This window comes from Sardina pilchardus, chromosome 19 (assembly GCF_963854185.1).
Source record: "Sardina pilchardus chromosome 19, fSarPil1.1, whole genome shotgun sequence".
Lineage (NCBI taxonomy): Eukaryota > Metazoa > Chordata > Actinopteri > Clupeiformes > Clupeidae > Sardina > Sardina pilchardus.
In genome coordinates, this window is record NC_085012.1 from 7,364,445 (window position 1) to 7,384,444 (window position 20,000).

The 20,000-nt window shown below is 46.7% G+C and overlaps 1 protein-coding gene across 1 annotated transcript in view; it reads left to right on the top strand.

Annotated features, from left to right (window-relative positions):
• Positions 1–20,000, top strand: part of asap1b (ArfGAP with SH3 domain, ankyrin repeat and PH domain 1b) — an 87,435-nt gene that overhangs the window by 37,059 nt on the left and 30,376 nt on the right. The window contains exons 6-15 of the mRNA XM_062521248.1: positions 4,953–5,027; positions 7,423–7,472; positions 7,880–8,009; positions 11,181–11,266; positions 12,494–12,569; positions 12,688–12,774; positions 14,842–14,942; positions 15,073–15,142; positions 18,925–19,012; positions 19,200–19,248. Coding sequence (XP_062377232.1) covers positions 4,953–5,027; positions 7,423–7,472; positions 7,880–8,009; positions 11,181–11,266; positions 12,494–12,569; positions 12,688–12,774; positions 14,842–14,942; positions 15,073–15,142; positions 18,925–19,012; positions 19,200–19,248 — 812 coding nt within the window. The remainder of the gene's footprint in view (positions 1–4,952; positions 5,028–7,422; positions 7,473–7,879; positions 8,010–11,180; positions 11,267–12,493; positions 12,570–12,687; positions 12,775–14,841; positions 14,943–15,072; positions 15,143–18,924; positions 19,013–19,199; positions 19,249–20,000) is intronic.

Consider the following 20,000-nt stretch of genomic DNA (forward strand, 5'->3'; position numbering starts at 1 on the left):
TGATGTGGCTTATTTTAGAGTTGTATTGTGTGTTGAAACTTGGGTGAGAATGGCAGAGGTCTGTGATATATTACTTGGCTTTGGAGGCAGAATAGTAGGTGTTAAGTTCATAAGCTTGTGTGTGTGTGTTGATCCGTGGGTGGTTATGAGTCTTGCTCTTGCTGTTATGCTTCGGAGCAGTAGCCCACAATACCCATGCTGAGAATTATGACAGTTTAACACACCAGCGGGGTGCCAGTTCATGTGTGTGTGTGTGTGTGTGTGTGTGTGTGTGCACATACACACACACACACATTTGTATACGCCTGTCTGAAAAGGCTGCAGTTTAATTATGATGTCTTAATCTCTGAGTTTGTCATCACATGTGTGGGTGTGCATCTGTGCAGGCATGAATATGCATGTTTATCAAAGCAGAGAGCCAGGTTTCGCTTTTGAACACTTCAGAACAACATATCTGAATCTCATGTATGTATGTATGTGTGTGTGTGTGTGTGTGTGTGTGAGTTTGTACTGTATGCCTGCCTGCGTGTGTGTGTGTGTGTGTGTGTGCCTGTGCATGTGTGCATGTGTGTTCTTGTGGTCATGTACTTGTGACTACCTGTGATTATGCTTAGGGATTGTGAGTTTGTTTGACAAAGACATGGTCCTAAGCCGAGTCCAGTATATTCTACTGTGAGAGTGGTGTGTGCCATTGTACACATTGCATACGATTGTGTGTACTGCTGCATGGCCCTGTCTAGAGGATTTGTGGGTGGCATTTTTATTTCTGTTCCTACAAATCATCTAGAGCAGCAAAAGCCTCTGGGCTGTTCCACTCTGCAGGAAAGATAGAGCCTGTTCCATTCCATGCTGAAAAAATCCACCTTTTTACTGAGAGTCTATGCAGCAATGTGTAAGTCGTTGTGTCTTAGCTGTGACACTAGGAATTAGTGTGCTGGTTTAATACAGCTAGAGCTACGGGCGCTATCCTCCACAACACTCTACTGCATTTCTTTTTCTTTTCTCTCTTTTTTTCACTCCTTTCTTCCCGTGGTTGCATCATCGTTCTGAATCCTCTTTTTTGAAATGTTTTGTGGTTGGGTCTTCTGCGTTACCTCTCTCCTGCTCCCGTCTTCTTCTCTCTCTCTCTCCCTCTCTCCCTTTCTCTCTCTCTCTCTCTCTCTCTCTCTCTCTCTGTCTCTCTCTCTCTCTCTCTCTCTTTCATCCTGTATTTCACCAGCAGCCATTTTTACTCTCCCATTCTCTCTTTTCTCTGTCCCTACGCGCACACACACACACACACACACACACACACACACACACACACACACACACACACACACACACACACACACACACACACACTCACACACTCACACACTCACACTCACTCTTGCTTTTCTCTGCTGTGCTCTCTAGTAAACAGACACAGACAGACACACACATACACACATACACACATACACACACACACACACACACACACACACACACACACACACACACACACACACACACACACACACACACACACACACACACAGACAGACACAGACATACACACACACGTTCCCTCTAGCCAGCAGTCCTCTCTGCCTCTCTAGCGTAACTAGATTAGGTTTATCGGCGTGGAAAACAGGCATCTCTGTCTGTCAAGGCAGAACTGGACAGAACAGCCCTGCTCTCCCATCCTCCAGCCTGCCTACATTACAGACCGGTGTGTGTGTGTGTGTGTGTGTGTGTGTGTGTGTTTGGGACGGACATGCCTAAATGTCAACGTCTGGATGAATGTAGTATTTGTAAGAAGGCTTTGGGTATTTGTGCGCATTGGAGAGAGAAAAAAGTCTTAAAGAGGGATGGAAACAAAATGAAAGATGAAAACGAAAGTAGAATAGAATCAGAAAGGAAACAAGAGAGAAAGAGCGTGGGCTGACTGTCCTCTCTCTCTCTCTCTCTCTTTCTCTCCCTCTCTCTCTCCCTCTCTCCCTCTCTCTTTCTCCCTCCCTCCCTCTCTGTCTCTTTCTCTCTCTCTCTCTCCCTCTCTCTCTCTCCCTCTCTCTCTCTATCCCTCCCTCCCCTTCCTGATTCATGTCCCATGATGCTTGTACCATCAGCCTGCGTGGCCCATGTGTCCTGCATGTGTGAACCCTTTTGTTTTTGCTACTGTTGCCACTATCTCTCTCTCTCCCTCTTCCTATCTCTATCCCCCTCTCTTCCATCCATCTTTCTTCTATCTTCTATCCATCTCTACTTATGCCTACCAGTAATTGATTTCTCACACGGTTGCCCATCTTTACTTACACAGGGAGGTGGTGTGTGTGTGTGTGAGTGTGTGTGTGTGTGTCTGTGTGTGTGTGTGCGCCTGCATGTCCATGCATGTATGTGTGTGATGAAGGGAGGCATTGAGAAGGTCATTAAGACTTGCTGGTCTGCTGGTAAACAATGACTCAACTCAGTCTCCTGGCTGATGACAGGGCAGCTTGTCTTTGCTTGCGGAGTGGAGCCCCTTGCTGATCTGAGGACAGTCTGCTGGAGAGGTTGGAGAGGCTGGAGAGGCTGTTGCTGTTGTGTGTTAAATGAGGCATGGGAGGAGAAGGGCTGACACAGTACATGGTTGCGTAATGCGCCCTTTCATAAGGATCCATCAGGTCCTCCTCAGGACCGGTTTGATGAGAGGAAGCTGGGCTTTTTTTACATTGGAATTACAGAAACCTGGGAACTTGACGAGAGTCGTGTGTAAGTATAGACAGTAGACCGTTTACACACACGTACACGCACGCATTCGCACACTCACACACACACGTACACGCACGCACACACTCACACACACACACACACACACACATACACATTTCCACTGAGAAATAAAGAGTTAAAGATTGTATGCAGACTCATACGCCCTCAATGTCACTGCATACACACATTCCTTCTCTTGAGCAGATGGGACATCTTTTCTCTCCTATGCTAGAGATGTGAAAGTGGGAGAGTCCCTCTGTGTGTGTGTGTCTTTGTGGCTCACACACTTCAGTGTGGGTGTCACCTTCCTGTGGCATTTGCCACTTTAAATCTAGGTTTCCAATTTTCTGTGGTAACAGAGATCCCTTTCTGTGGGTGTTGAAATGGTGCGCGTGTGTGTGTGCGCGTGCTTGTGTGTGTGTGTGTGTGTGTGTGTGTGTGTGTGTGTGTGTGTGTGCGCGCGTGCTCACTAGCTGGCCAGACGTGGGAGAGAGTGGAGCATCTGGTGTCAGTGTGATGTGAACGTTGAGACACACTCTGTTGTCTGACACTGTCTGGTTTCCCAACGCGACAACTTCACACTCTCCGCTGAACAATGGAGCATGCTGTAGGCATCAGTCAACTGTGTGATCCTTTTGTGACTAAAAGATGTTTTTTGTTCACCAATAATCTACAAAGTTGACATCTGGGAATTGTTGTAATTCAAATTCAAAAGAGGAGAAGGCTGAAGCCCTTGTGTCATTTCCTTTGTGATCTAATTTGTGATGAGCAAAGGCCAACGGTAACATTGCCCTTGTTCCGTTTAGCCACTAAATATTTCAATTGGGCCTTTATAAACAAGAATGCCATATCCCCATAAGGTCTTATGACCTCATATTCATAGTCACGTAACCTCTGTCTTTATCTCTGAATCTTTAACAGTTTTTTCTCTCTCTACAGTGTAGCCATGCTAATGGTGTAGCCATATTAATTAGTTAAAGTCGCCACTAACAGAAGTATAAGTAGCCATTAATCAAACTGTATATTAAGTACAGTTCTAAGTTAAGTACAATGAAGTCGGCACATTTCTGCACTCATATTGGACATTAGAGAGAGAGAGAGAGAGAGAGAGAGAGAGAGAGAGAGAGAGAGAAAGAAAGAGAGAGAAAGAGGTGCTTTAGCCCCCTCATGTAATGGCAGTGCACTGCGGTGAAGTGGGTCAGGAGCTCCGCTTTGTGCTGCTGTTGACTGGGCCCCTGCTGTCGAGCCGGAAACAAGCATGCGAGATAGCAGGCGCTGGTGGGAGCTCTTTGAAAGCCATTTTCAAATCAATAGTGTTTTAGTAGGCCACGGAAAAGCAGCTAGCGTGCTAGCAGTGCCCCCGCTACAGCATGAAGCCTCGGCATTGCAGAGCCTGTGCCGCCAGGCATCGATTTCTAGAGAGAGCAGATAGAGAGAGAGAGAGAGAGAGAGAGAGAGAGAGAGAGAGAGAGAGAGAGAGAGAGAGAGAGAGAGAGAGAGAGAGAGAGAGAGAGAGAGAGAGAGAGAGAGAGAGAGAGGAGAGAGAGAGGGGAGAGAGACAGAGAGAGAGATGGAGAGAGAGAGAGAGAGGGGAGAGAGACAGATGGAGAGAGAGAGAGAGAGAGAGAGAGAGAGAGAGAGAGAGAGAGAGAGAGAGAGAGAGAGAGAGAGAGAGAGAGAGAGAGAGAGAGAGAGAGAGAGAGAGAGAGAGAGAGAGGAGAGAGACAGAGAGAGAGATGGAGAGAGAGAGAGAGAGGGGAGAGAGACAGATGGAGAGAGAGAGAGAGAGAGAGAGAGAGAGAGAGAGAGAGACAGAGAGAGAGACAGATAGAGAGAGATGCTTTTTACATGGTGCCTTCACACTTTTGGAAAAGTGACATAAAGTAAGTGAAAAAAGAAGTGACAAAAGAAGTGACACAAATATTAGGGCTTGAGAGGGAGAGAAAGAGAGAGAGGGAGAGGGAAATAGAGAAAGAGAGAGAGGGATGCCACTTGGTGGTGTCAGCTCCTACTGAGGGAGCGGTGCTGTTGCCATGGAGTCAGGTGTGCTCTAGGAGGAAGCCTTGGTTGGAATGTGCTGATGGATGAGATGGATTTTTATCGCTTTCTTCCCCTTCTGTGCCATTGCTCTTTTATGCGCTTGTGAAGCAAGATTATTTATGTTCTCTGTGTCCCTCTCTCTCCCTTTTTCTTTCTTTCTTTCTTTCTTTCTTTCTTTCTGTCTCTCCATCCCTTAGTTGCAGAGCCTGAGCCATAATGTGATCTTCACGCTGGATTCCCTGCTGAAGGGAGACCTGAAGGGAGTGAAGGGGGTGAGTGAACACTTCCTATTCTCACTGATACACACATCACCCCAGAGAGACACAGAGAGAGAGAGAGATGAAAAAGGAGAAAACACAGACAAGTATAAAAACAGAAAAACAAAGAGAGTTATGGAAGCAAGTGAGAGGCAAGAAAAAGGACCAGAGAGAGAGAGAGAGAGAGAGAGAGAGAGAGAGACAGAGAGAGAGACAGAGACAGAGACAGAGACAGAGACAGAGACAGAGACAGAGACAGAGACAGAGACAGAGACAGAGACAGAGACAGAGACAGAGAGAGAGAGAGGAGGAGAAAGGGGGAGGAAGATCAGAGGGATGCCTAAATGAGATATGGGAAGAGGAAGAAAGAAAGAAAGAAAGGAAGGAAGAAAGAAAGAGACTCCAGGAGAACTCCTGATCTGATCTGACCACCAGGCTTGTGTGTCTGGACAACAGCATCAGCAGCTTCACATCTGTCCATGGCTAAAGGGAGAGAGGGAGAGAGAGACAGAAGTGTGGATGGAGAGCAGTTGTAAGAGAAGAGACATTTTAGTGTGATTGAGTGAGACGATATAAGTAACCAGGAGGCCTGAGGCCAAAGATAGAGGGGTGGAAACGGAGGACAAGTGATGGAAGGAAGCAGGATGACGGACGGAGGAAGGAAGAGAAGGGTGGAAAAATGGAGGGAAAAGAGGAGGCAGTCAGATTAGCTCTGGTCACTGACTCTGTTTCTGGGATCTGTCCATAAAACAGCCAGTAAATCAGCCCCCAACACACACACACACACACACACACACACACTCACACACATCCATCTCCTGGACCCTGCTCCATGTTGTGTTTGGAACAAGCACTCCGTGTAAGCAGGTCGTGACCTCGGCAACTTAGCAACAGGGGAGGCGTGGCTCCTGCACGCAGACACACAAACAAGTAAACAAACAGGCCCTCTCCCACAATCCCCCCCTCCGAACCTGACATCCTTCTTAAGACGAGGACAGCAGACTGCTTGTCTAAGATTAGGGCAGTGTAGCTTTGTGGGAGGGGGGGGGGGAGCCTAGTTAGCCTAGCTGTCACAAATAGCAGCAATGCCAATGGTACCACAGCTGACTGAATTGGGCAAAAATATGCCATCATGACCTCAGAATAAAGTAAAAATAAAATTTTGTGGTTCAATGTTTCACTCTGCTCGGCATTGAGGTCGCCACTGCCAACAGAAATCGCTCCACCCTATGGCCACAAAGTCCATTTAACCTACTGTAAGCCCTCACTAGAGAATAATCGCTATCCACCGTCCAGCAGTTAATAATACTGCAAAGACTTAGAATGACCCACCAACTATCCATCACCACTGACACCACGGATGTAAAACGACCACTAGTACAACTTGACTGCTGCCTTCAGTAGCAGAGGCCACTCTACTGTACATCTGTTAGCTTTTTCCCACTGAAGCTCAGCTTGGTCCAACTGCCCCACTGTTAATAGTGCTAAAAAAGTGTAGTTTGGCGTTAACCAACACTGTCATTAAGGTAAAGCTGCCATCGCAGATGTCTAATTGGCCAGTGTCCACCATCATCATAGGTTAAGGCTACTGGAAGTACAGTACATGTACAGCGCTCATCTACGGTTGTTAGTGTTAGCGTTGGAGCTTAGTAGCGCTGTCCTGCTGCTGGACTCCTCTTCCCCTGTCAGGACTGTTAGCGTTGGAGCTCGGTATGTTCCACTGTCACAACAGCTCATCAGATGCTGTGTGATGCCTGTCCAAGCGCTCGCGGCAGCGCCCCGGTGACAGCGTCATTAGCGGGGGCCTCCTGTGTGATCCTCCGGTAGTAATGACGACTCGGCCTCACCCCAAAACCCCAACAACCACAGCTGCAGCAGCGCCGAGGCGGACTGGAGCACTGCCTGACATGTGTTGCAACACCAGGAGTGTGTGTGTGTGTGTGTTTTTTCTTTTTTCCGTATTCCTGGAGGCGCTCTCCTTCTCTTGCTCTCTTTGTTTTTGTCTCTAGCTGTCTTTCTTTCTCCCTCTCTCATTCCCTCCCTCTCTCTAGCTGTCTTTTCTCTCTCTCCCTCTCTCTGGTCCTTCTTCTCACCTCTCACTTGCTTCCATAACTCTCTTTTGTTTTTCTCTTACTTGATATACTTGTCTGTGGTTTTTCATCTTTCTCATCTATTTTTCACTCTTTTACTCTCTCTCTTTCTCTCTCTCTCTTTCTCTCTCTCTCTCTCTGTCCTTCTTGTGACTCCCGTCGGCCTCTTGTGCTGCAGAGACCCCTTGTTGGCTGCTGGCTGCAGCTGGCTGATAACTTTGTTTTTCCTGTTTTTCAAATTTCTCTCTCTCTCTCTCTCTCCCTTGTCTTGCCTCACCACCACCACCACCACCACCCTCCCTCTCTGCTTCTCTGTCCAGGATTTGAAGAAGCCCTTTGACAAGGCATGGAAGGACTACGAAGCCAAGTTGTGAGTGTGATGTGTTTTTCTCCTGTTCAGCTGGTCCCTGTACACACACAGCCCCTTAATCCATGTCTGTTGTTAATGTGTGCGGTTGATGTCACCGCTCCCCACCATATTGCATACATTTCCCAGCATCGTGCTCAGATTAAGACTATGCATTCTACATGTGTGAAGTCATTAAAAACAACTTTCATACAAATTGAAATAAAAAAAATAGGAAGCTAGAGCCAGACGTGTGTGTGCATGTGTTTGTGTGTGTGTGTGTGTGTGTGTGTCCATGTTTGTTCCTGTGTGTTAAATCTCGTGGATGTTCCCGATCTTGTGTGTGTGTGTGTGTGTGTGTGTGTGTGTGTGTGTGTGTGTGTCTATGTTTGTGCCTGTGTGTTAAATCTCGTGGATGTTCCCGATCGCAGCACCAAGATCGAGAAGGAGAAGCGGGAGCACGCCAAGCAGCACGGAATGATCCGGACGGAGATCACCGGAGCCGAGATCGCCGAGGAGATGGAGAAGGAACGCCGTCTCTTCCAGCTGCAGATGTGTGAGGTCAGACAGACACCGCCCTGATGCCCACACACACACACACACACACACACACACACACACTCACACACACACACACCATGACCCATAATGCAGCTGCAGATGTGTGAGGTCAGACAGACACCATCCTGATGCACACACACACACACACACACACAAACACCATGACCCATAATGCAGCTGCATGTGATGTGTGTGAGGTCAGATTGACACCACCCTGATGCCCACACACACACACACACACACACACACACACACACACACACACACACACACACACCATGACCCATAATGCAGCTGCATGTGTGTGAGGTCAGATTGACACCACCCTGATGCCCAGACACACACAGACACACACAGACACACACAGACACACCATGATGCAGCTGCATGTGTGTGAGGTCAGATTGACACCACCCTGATGCCCACACACACACACACACACACACACACACCATTACCCACAGTGCAGCTGCAGGGATGTGCCATGTGAACACACGTCTATCATTAGGAGTAAACGTGGAGGTCCCTGGAGATCAGCGCTGGCCTCTGAGCAGGCTCTCCTGGGAACATGTTCCTCTGATCAGAGTGTGTGAATGTCTTAGAACAACAAACAAGGCACCTCTGCGGTACTCAACGGAACGCACAAGTCGAGCTTTACGTAAATCAGCGGTGTGAGCAGTCGAGTTTCATTCCCGGAGGAACCGATTCTAGAGACCGCTATTAACAGAGTGCTCTAATTAAGATGAGCTAAGAGCATGGCTGGGATGCGTTGCCATGGCGATCAGATCCCTCTGAGTGATTTGAAGGTCATAGGGCGAAGAGAGATGGACTAACTGTGCAGCAGGACCTCCATCACACACTCTGGCTGGAGTACTTACACTCACGCTCAAGCTGGGTCATTGAGTACAGATGTGTGTGTGTGTGTGTGTGTGTGTGTGTGTTTTGTACGTGTGGAGGGATGTGAGTGTCATTTTCCTGCTGAGCTCCGAGTAAAATTTAAATAGCCTCCTCGTGTTAATTACCGCTTACAAGCATTCTGGCTGAGCCCCGCAGATCAGACACTTAAGGGAATGAGACTTAAAAAAAGAACCTGCGTGCATCCGAGCTGAATATTGGGCTAAAAAACATGTTCTTTGTGTGTGTGTCAGTGTGTGCGTGTGTGTGTGCTTGTGCGTGTGTGTGTGTGTGTCAGTGTGTGTGTATGTGTTGGATGGTGCGTGTGCTTGTGTGTGTGTGTGTCAGTGTGTGTGTCAGTGTGTGTCAGTGTGTGTGTACAGTATGTGTTGGATGGAGGGTGTGCGTGTGTGTGCGTGTGTGCGTGTGTGTGTGTGTGTGTGTGTGTGTGTGTGTGTGTGTATGTGTTGGATGGTGGGTGTGCGTGTGCGTGTGTGTGTGTGTTGGATGCAGTGTGTGTGTGTGAGGGGGGCGACCCTCGGGGTGGTCAGGTCTGGGTTGTATCTGGAGGACTGTGGCAGGCCAGTGGGGCTGCCCATGACTGCCCGCTAGCTCTGTGGAGTGCTGTAGTTCTCTCTCTCGTCTCGGGGCTCTGTGACTCACCAGAGGAGTGCCTTCGCTGCTACAACCCCCCCCCCCCCCTCCCCCACCCACCCCGCTTCTCTCTCTCTCTCTCTCTCTCTCTCTCTCTCTTTCTTTAGTTCTCTCTCTCTCTCTTGCTCGTTCTCTCTCTCTTTCTCTGCCTGTTTTTCTGTCCAGCAGTCTGCTGTAGCAGTTTCCATCTGTCTGCCTTTTGATGTTTTGTTTTTGCCCTCTCTCTCTCTCTCTCTCTCTCTCTCTCTCTCTCTAATACTCTCTCTAATACTCTCTCTCTCTTTGTCTAGAGTGTTGTGCATCCATGTCTTTGTCTAGCCCTCTTCTCTCTCTCTCTCTCTCTCTCTCTCTCTCTCTGTACGCTGGAGTGTGTTGCTGTTGCTGCAGTGTTGTGCTTGGTCTGGTGCTTATCTGCACGCTCCTGCCCTCCCTCTCTATGTGTCTCTTGTGTCGCTTCCAGTCTTCCACACACTCCATAGACTTGTGCTTATTTGCTCTCCGTGTCCTCGTTTTTGCATGTTATCTTTTCTCTCCTCCTCTGCCTCTCTCGGTCCATGCGGCTCTGTCTCTCTGTGTGTGTGAGTGTGTGTGTGTGTGTGTGTTTGGCTGAGAGAAGGAGAGGTTTAACAGGCTGAATTATTAATTGTAGTCGAAGCGCTGCCTCATCCGCACAAAGCTTCAGTGCAGCGTCACAAAACAGGGCACCAGAGGATGCGCCGGTTCCTTTGAACACACACACACACACGCACACACGCGTCAAACGCATATGTAGTCATGGGAATACAAGTGTACGCACAAATCAATACACTCTTTAAGCATCTGGACCTCAATATGAAGGGCTATACAAAGAGAGGAACCCCAGTGCACACACACACACACACACACACACACACACACACACACACACACACACAGAGAAACGCAGCGCTGCTCCTGCAGTGAAACCAGGCTAGATTAAATTCCTCTGCGGAGCTGAAAAATGGACTGCAGCTGGAGCCGTCGGCAAGCTGTTGTGGATTTGCCTGCCACAAGATAAACCAGGATTAAGATTAATGTTTTATTCATTTGTATTGCCAGCATGTTTTATAGATTTTTGTTGTCTGCTGCCTGCGTTGCACTGTGTTGCGTGCTATTCTCAGCCGTCCCGAATTAAACATGATCATACGAGAGTGCTCTCTCTCTCCCCCATCCGCTCATCCTGGGAGAGAAACGGCAATCGTTTCAGACGTCCAACAGACTCAATGTTTGTCATGGAATTTGTGAGACCCCCTGGTTGGTGTTTGGTGGGATTTTCATCCTGCACCAGATGGGATCGGAGACATTTGTCAGGATGTTGCGTTGATCAGATCACCACTCTCCCCAGTTGGAAGCAAGAGGAACATGTCAAACAGCTCCGGGAACAGAGGCACGCACAACAGGAGAGCTTTGTCAAAGCGTCCCAAACAGAATTTCATTAAGCCCGAAAGTAGAACACCAAAACACATTTTAGCACTACCTCTGAGTTATTAATAATAGGCCTTAAATATTAACCCTACTACATCCTATTTGCCTGCTGATGTTTTATGCATCCTGTAGAGCTCAAAGTTGCAAAAAAAAAAATCTCTCTTCTTTTTTCCCCTGCAGTACCTGATCAAAGTGAATGAAATCAAGACCAAGAAAGGGGTAGACCTCCTCCAGAACCTGATCAAATACTACCACGCACAGTGCAAGTAAGTCGTCCGACTCTAACTCTAAGGGTGCATAGTTTTGAAGTTTGCAATGTCATTCATAGGAGTGCTCTTTTTTTATTTTATTTTATTTTTTATAAACGAGGCCGTTACGTGATCCTCCCTTATCCCCCAGACGCAGGTTGAAAGCTGTGTCTTTGTGTGGGAATTGTTTCACTTTTCTCAAAGCCCAGAGCGAGAGCTTTTGTGTGAGTCATCAGTACCGGCTGAGGTTCAGGAGAAGGACAGCGTATATCAGCGTGATATTAAGCGAATATCAGCGTGACATTAAGCGAGGAGGGTGCTGAATCGCGAGGCCTCTTCAGACAGATCAAGGCCGCATCTGGCTGCAGACGTCTCTCTAATAGACCTTTGTCCTCGGTGACATCAGGTGCTATTTAGCGCAGTAGCACCATGTCGACACGTGGCGCTGCTTAGCCTGCAGTTTTCTGTCTTTATTTATTTATTTTTGAGGGGGTCGGGGAGGGGTGGTTATGTCACCATGGCAACTCAGGCCCTCAGCAACTTTTCCTCCCGGATGGATGCCTGTGCACTTCCAGATGACTTTTGGAAAGTACAGTCATATTTAGAGCTTATAAATATTCACAGGCAACATTCAGATGTGTTTTGACAGCGGGTGGATGTGGGGTTTGGGGCAGGGGGTGTGGTTGTGTGGTGGTAGGAGGATGGGGTTGGGGTTGGGGTTTGGGTATTAGGGTGGTTGTGTGTGTGTGTGTGTGTGTGTGTGTGTGTGTGTGTGTGTGTAGGTGTGTGTGTGTGTGTGTGTGTGTGCGCGCATAGGGGGCATGCATTTTGGCTATTTGAACAGTACTGAGTAACTAAGTGCACTGTCTGTGTTGACAGTCTTGGCATTACAAAGCTATTAGTCACACAGATCAGCAGGGTCCAGTCCTCAGAGTACTAGCCTCAGCTCCAGCACACGCCTGGTTTAGTAATAACTTCCGTACTGTTGGATGAGAATAACAAGGCAAGGTGGGCAGACTACACATCTTCCAGCCACAGCATTAAGGGCAGAAAATTGGTTAATTTTTGTTAGTTTGTTTATGTTGTTGGGTTATGGATGTTAACTTTTTTTTTTTGCCATGCAGAATCACTGCTCAGGAGGGACCACATTAATTAATTGCGCAACACTGACATGTCATGTTGGTTCAGCAATAACAGTTCATTAATTTCCCTGTTCTGCGTCCTGCCTCTTTTCTCTGCTTCTAGTTTCTTCCAGGATGGCTTGAAAACTGCTGACAAGTTGAAGCAGTACATTGAGAAGTTAGCTGCTGACCTCTACAACGTATGTACATGTCTATGCTTTTTTCCCCCCGTTTGAGTTGTTTATATTTGAACTTACATGTAGTGGTCTGATGATTTCTTATCTGCATTCTTCTAAGTTCTACATTCTTTGTGTGTAGATAAAACAGACCCAGGATGAGGAGAAGAAACAGCTCACTGCTTTGAGAGACCTGCTGAAGTCCTCTCTACAACTTGATCAGAAAGAGGTAGGCCCAGAGAAAGGAGTGCATCAGAGCCCTGTACTGGGTCCGTTTAGTTTGCTCTGAAAAGGATAGTCAAGTCAAGTCAAGTCAAGTCAAGTCAAGTCAAGTTTATTTATATAGCGCATTTCATACACAGAGGTGATTCAATGTGCTTTACATAAACAAAAACCAAACAGTAATAGCAGATAAATGCATAGATGAGCAAAAAGTAGTTTAAAAATGATTAAATTATTTTAAAAAAGATACAGGTCTGTTCTTAACAGATTGACTTTGGCAGAGTCTAATTTAGCAAACCAGTGATAGTGATCCTTCTCAAACACCCAGAGCTGTTGCCACTCATAGATAGAAGATAGAATGTTAAATCTACGGTTAGCCACGTCAGTTTCTTCGGGGATGGCACACCATAATGTTATACAAATATATTAAGAGCGGGATTATAGTACTCTTGAAGCGCAAAACATTTGATTGAACTAGCTTGGAACATTCCAGAAAATATAAAGCTCATGCTCTGTCCTGTGTCACATGGCCTATGTTCAATCCCATTATTCATGTGCACAGAAAACATTTACTTTAGTACATTGTCATGTTATGCATCATTGTAAAGACAGGCTGTGGTGGGATGCTAGCATGGATTAGCACTCTTCTGCTCAGTGAATGGGTCTTGGTCCCTCACTGTAGCACTCACTCACTGTGTTACTGTATGTCAGTTCTATTCACCGATTGATCTCCTCATAGCCCTGTGGTACTGTAGGGGCTGGGAGTAGGAAAGTTACACAGCTGTGTTTATAAGTTTGAAAACAAAACCATTGTGTTGTTTATGTTTGTTGTATTCTGGATGACACAATGCGCTGACTCACTTTACTCACATGCTAGCTTTTTGCAGCGTTGCACTTCTGCAGCTGTAGAATTGTTTTGCACTCTGACTGCACTGCACTGGTACACAGATACACAGTTTCACTATTGCTTTTTTAAAGTATGGACACTGAACACACTAACACACACACTAACACACACACACATACATACACACACACACACACACACACACACACACACACACACACACACACACACACACACACACACACACACACACACACACACACACACACACACACACACTAACGCACACACACTAACACACACACTAACACACACACTAACACACACACACACACACACACACACACTCACACACACACACTAACACACATACAGTACACATGCACACACACACAAACACACACACACACACACACACACACACACACACACACACACACACACACACACACACACTCACCTACACTGACACACACTAACACACACACACACACACACACACACACACACACACACACACACACACATACATACATACATACATACATACACACACACACTCACACACTCACACACGCGATCACACACTCACACACGCACGCACACACACACACACACACACTCACCTACACTGACACACACTATTACACACACACACACACACACACACACACACACACACACACACACACACACACACACACACACACACACATACATACATACATACATACATACATACATACACACACACACACAGCACACACGCACACACACGCACACACACACACACACACACACACACACACACACACACACACAGTAAAGGATCACTAGCGCCACCACCTGGCCGTACCTTTCACGTTAATGTCCTCCTATCTCTCTCCCGCTGCCTGTCCGGATTGAAGTCTAGGAGAGTAAGTCTGCTGCATGCTCACTCTGGCTATTCTGTTCAAGACACACACCACTTCACTGACTGTCTGGTTTGCATGTGTTACTGTGTCAATAACTTCCTCTGTCTGTGGTTGCTGTGAGCCTTTAAGATGTTTTACGGTGGTGGGAAATAATCGTTTCGTGGTCGAGGCCTAGTTGATTTAGTGATGTAGAGTCAATGAACGTTTGTGTTCGGACTTGTGTGTGTGTTTTGTGCATTTTTGTGACGTTTGTCTGAATTTTCAGGTTTCTGTAGAATTGTATGTGAATTTGTGTGTGTGTGTGTGTGTCTAGGACTCTCAGAGTAAGCAGGGTGGCTACAGCATGCATCAGCTACAGGGCAACAAAGAGTTTGGCAGTGAGAAGAAAGGCTATCTTATGAAGAAGAGCGATGGGTAAGATACACACACACACACACACACACACACAAAGCACAAGCACAAGCACAAATGCATACATAAACTTAAGCACACATTTTAAAAACGGTCAGGTACACACTCTTGCTGACCTCGGTCATGTGTACAGGTTGCGGAAGGTTTGGCAGAGGAGACAGTGCTCGGTGAAGGGAGGCATTCTCACCATTTCCCATGCTACTGTGAGTATAACACACACGCACACACACACGCACACACACACACTTTACCTCTAGATACAGAAACCCAAATTGAGTTACTTCAGGATGCGCCAGGAAACCGACGCCAGTCCACTCCCTCATCCGCTCGCTGGTTGGCTGTCAGGAAATCACAGTGCTTGCTGCCATGGCGACAAAAGTGGAACTGATGAGTCAGCATGAAGGAAGAGAGTTCCACTGCACCAGCCCTCTGCTGCTGCATTTCCTTTTTCCAGTTCACCTTGGAATATTCTCTCTTTCTCTCTCTCTTTCTTTCTCTCTCTCTTTTTCTCAATATTCTCTCTCTTCCTCTCATTCTCTCTCTCTATCTCATATTCTCCTCTTTTTCTCTCATTCTTTCTTTCTCTCTCTCTTTCTCTCATTCTCTCTTCCTCTCTCTCTTCCTCTCTCTCTTCCTCTCTCTTTCTCTCATTCTCTCTCTCTTCCTCTCATTCTCTCGCTCTCTCTCTCATATTCTCTCTTTTTCTCTCATTCTCTCTTTCTTTCTCTCTCATATTCCTCTCCCTTTCTCTCATTCTCTCATTCTCTCTCTCTCTTTCTCTCTCCCTCTCTTTTTTCTACATATGAATTTTACATGTGACCCAAATGCAGGCCCACAGGACTACATGGGTCGCGGTTGGATCGGTGAGGTTCCCCCATTGAGACGTATTTAGAATGTCTGGAGAGCGTGTTGCACAAAGAGGCGCATAGAGAGACTCGGCTCTGACTCTGATATTTTGGGAACAGACTCCGGATCAGTCTGAGAGAGGTCGTGCCAGAGGCCAGTCGCCGTGGCCTGTGTGCAGTCATTGTGGCAGACGAACTGCTGATGACCTCTCCCTTACTCTCTCCTCTCTTTTCCTCCCTTTCTTTCTTTCTTTCTTTCTTTCTTTCGTTCTTTCTTCTGTTTTCCCTCTCTCTCCTCCTATCTCTATGCCTCTATCCCTCCCTCTATCTCTCTGTGACCCTCTCTCCCTTTCTGGCTACATGTCTCTCTTTCACTCTCTCTCTCCCTCAATCTCTCTTCCTTTCTTTCTTTCTCTCTCTCTCTCTCTCTCTCTCTCTCTCTGGCGGGCATGAGGCCAGTCTGTTACTCTGCCAGCTAATCCCTGCAGGGCTGATAACTGCTTGTTAGTATCTGATTAACATCTCCTCCTCCTCCTCCCCCTATCCCTATCCCCCTCTCCTCCCTCTCCTCCCTCTCCCCTGTCTGTGTCCCCCTCATCTCTGCCCGGCCCTCTGGGCTGCTGCAGCAGCCGGCCACAGCCCTGGCACGGAGCCCTGGGGCAGCAGCAGTGTGTGTGTGTGTGTGTGTGTTGAGGGTGTGAGGGTGGGTGTGTGTGTTAGAGCATGTGTGTGTGTGTGTGTGTGTGTCTAAATGTGTGTGTGTGAGTGTGAGGGTGTGTGTGTGAGGGTGTGTGTGTCTGTATGTATGGATGAGGGTGGATGAGTGAGGGTGTGTGTCCGTGCGTGTGTGTGTATGTCGGTGGGTGGGATGGTGTGTGTGTGTGTGTGTGTGTCTGTCTGTCTGTGTCTGTATGTGTGTGTGAGGGTGGGTGAGTGAGGGTGTGTGTGTGTGTGTGTGTGTGTGTGAGTGTATGCGTGTGTGTGTGTGTGTGTGTGTGTGTGTGTGTGTGTGAGGGGGGTTCAGCCGCTGCAGCCTCCGGTCTCCCCCCTTGTGACTCCTGTGTCTAGTCATGTGATGCGTCATGTGCTCACCGATCCACCACGGTGGCGGCCGTTCACGCATTTGATTGGAACGTTTCAACGAAACTGGATGGAATATTTAAACCGAACGGAGTGTCTTGATGTATTTTTTACGCTGCTTTGATTGTGCACACATTGAAGATTCATGCTAGGCGTCTCGCGCTTAAAGAAATATTGACGCAGTCCTGTCTTTAATGTGAAAAGCACTACCATGTTTTTTTAATCCAGATAAATTATGCATTCTGATTTTGCGTGGTAGGGAGCGCCGTGTCCGTTTAATTATTGCCTGCTCTTCATTTCCACTCTATTTAAGCACAGTCGTCGTCTTTTCGGGGTTTTTTTTTTTTATTGGCCTAATTATTCCAATTCCAAGTATCACATCAGTGCACTTGAATTTGTGTCGGAATGAATATATATTTTTTATGGAAAAGAGGCTAATATTGTGCGCTCGCGTGCCTACTACAGTACAAGTGAAAGACGACACACAGACATCTCTCTGGGAGACCGAGCCTACAAGAAGCGTAGAAGTTATGAGGGAGCTCGTTCTGTAGCTCACGTTCCAAACCCGACCTCTTAAATATGTTCCCTCAAGTGGATGTTACACATGTCTCTTTACAAACACAGCTTGGTTGTTGTTGCCACACACACACACACACACACACACACACACACACACACACACACACACACACACACACACAGTTCTTGTTCTCAGCCTCTCTCTGCAAATGTTGCAGCATGTTGTGAAACTCTCACACCACACACTGACTGGGATTTCCCATCCACAGACGACGGACACAGCATGTAGGGAGCATAGAATCATCAAAGGCATGTTTTCAAATGGTGCACATCCTCCATGTTCACAGCTGCAAGTCTACACCATCATATGATATCTAGTAGTAATACAGTAATAATATTGTTACGTCTATATTGTTATATTTTAAACCCATGATGCATGGTAGATGAGATCAGCTGTGCCTGTTGTGTGTGTCTGGCTGAGCGGTCCTGTCGTGTGTGAAGGGGTGTGGTTGCTGGTGTGGGGGCACACACACACACACACACACACACACACACACACACACACGGTGTGGTTCTTCTCAGTGATGCTGGGAGGTGTGAAATGAGCGTTATGTGGCTCTGGTGCTGTGAATGGGCGGCGGCCTCGTTCGCAGCCGGAGCGCATCGTCACGTCCTCTCGCCACACTCTCCGAATGACTGTGAACGCACACCGAACATGGCTCCGCCCCGTCTCCCGCCGCCACCTTCTGCTGTACACGCCTCTGATGGAATTGTCACTCCTGTCATCGCTTGTGCGGGGATTAAAGTTCTCTGCCGCTAACCGCGGATATCCATCAATTGATTTCTGTAGAGCACATGATATCATTGTAGATCCCCCAAGGGAAAACATGTGTGTGTGTCTCTTCAGGCGCATATGGTAGAAGATAAATGAACAATCGCTTTGTTGTTCTTTTCTTTTTCTCATTTCTCATGCCTCTGTCATTCACGTCATTCTCTTGAAATTTGAGAATTCTCATCGTATTAGAAGAAAACATTGAGTAAAGCAGAGTAGCTATGTAGAAGCATATTTTCTTATAATGATGTTAATGTTAACGATAGTAGACAGCTAACGTTGCAGATTTGCATGTCAAAAAATAGACACGTGTAATGAGTTTTATTTGATCAAGAATACAGTATGTGTACTGTATAAGTTTGAACCATTAAGGCTGTGCCAAAAGTGAAGTAGATAGGCAAATCTTAAGATTTGAAAGTAGGCTATATGCCCGTAGGCCTATGACCTCTTCAAAAATGCCTGATAAATTCAGGTTCTTTGTTGTAAGCCCTGCTCTTTTGTTGCGGATTCTTTATGTTGTTATTTCTGTTGTAAACGATTGATTGTATTGTTGAAATTCAGTTTACTTTGTATCTCCATCATCTGCCTACATCTCATCACTTTGATTATAGCAACAAATTCAATTTTTCGTGTTCGGTGCATTTTTCTTTTTTAAAACTGCAATTAAAATTGAAATATAACCCCCACCCCCTTCTCCTTCTCTCTCTAGTCTAACAGACAGCCTGTGAAGCTGAACCTGCTCACTTGTCAGGTGAAGCCCAGTGCAGAAGACAGGAAGTGCTTTGACCTCATCTCCCGTAAGTCTGTGCTGCATGATTGACCTTGTATACGCAAACACAAAAGAAACACACTCATACACCCCCCCCCCGCCCACACACACACACACACACACACACACACTATTTTTCTCACCAAAACCACAACATGTGTGTGTGTGTGTGCGATAGTATCAACATGTTAACTCCTCCATTTTCTTCTTCACAGATAATCGCACATATCACTTTCAGGCGGAGGACGAGCAAGAGTTTGTGATGTAAGTGACTATAAAATTCTCTGTGAAACTCTGAAGAACCTGGCCACATCTACACACACACATGCATATTTCCCCCTCTTTTAAAGTGGTACTTTTATGCCAGTCGTGCAGGTCAAGTGCGTCTCCATGCCGTGTCAACCATAGAATAATTTTGAGATTGCTTGTGCATGGTCGACTGCACATTTAATCAAACTAGGTCAACAACAATCAAAAATAAAGGCATGGCAAATGCTGCAACGGTAAATTGATGTTGGGTTTCGCGCTGTAAAACCCACTGCACTTTAGACTCATCTGAGTAGTAGTACTTTTTGGTGTGATTGGATTCTCTGCTGATAGGCTTAGTACTTAGCCAGCATGTTGAATATCTCAAGACTACCTGTAGTTTGCAATGATGTAATGCTCCCTCCACAAGCACTTTATGTATTTTAATGTGTCTTCCACAGCAGTTATAGCAATAAGCAGCAACTGGTCCACTGAGTCGTGCATTGTGAAAATGAGCGTAGAACCCAAGCCAGTCATTACACTGGAGCCCATTTAGGTTTCATTTCGTTTAGTTTGTTTTTTTTTATTGCAAATTGGCATCTTGGGGATTATCGAGGAGGTCCTGTAACGGAAAAAGGACTGGAGCTTTAAGTGCTGTTTTGTTTTATGTTTATGGAGCACTCAGTGTTTGTTGGTGTCGGTTTAGATTTTTTTCTCTTTCTCTGTGTGTGTGTGTGTGTGTGTGTGTGTGTGTGTGTGTGTGTGTGTGT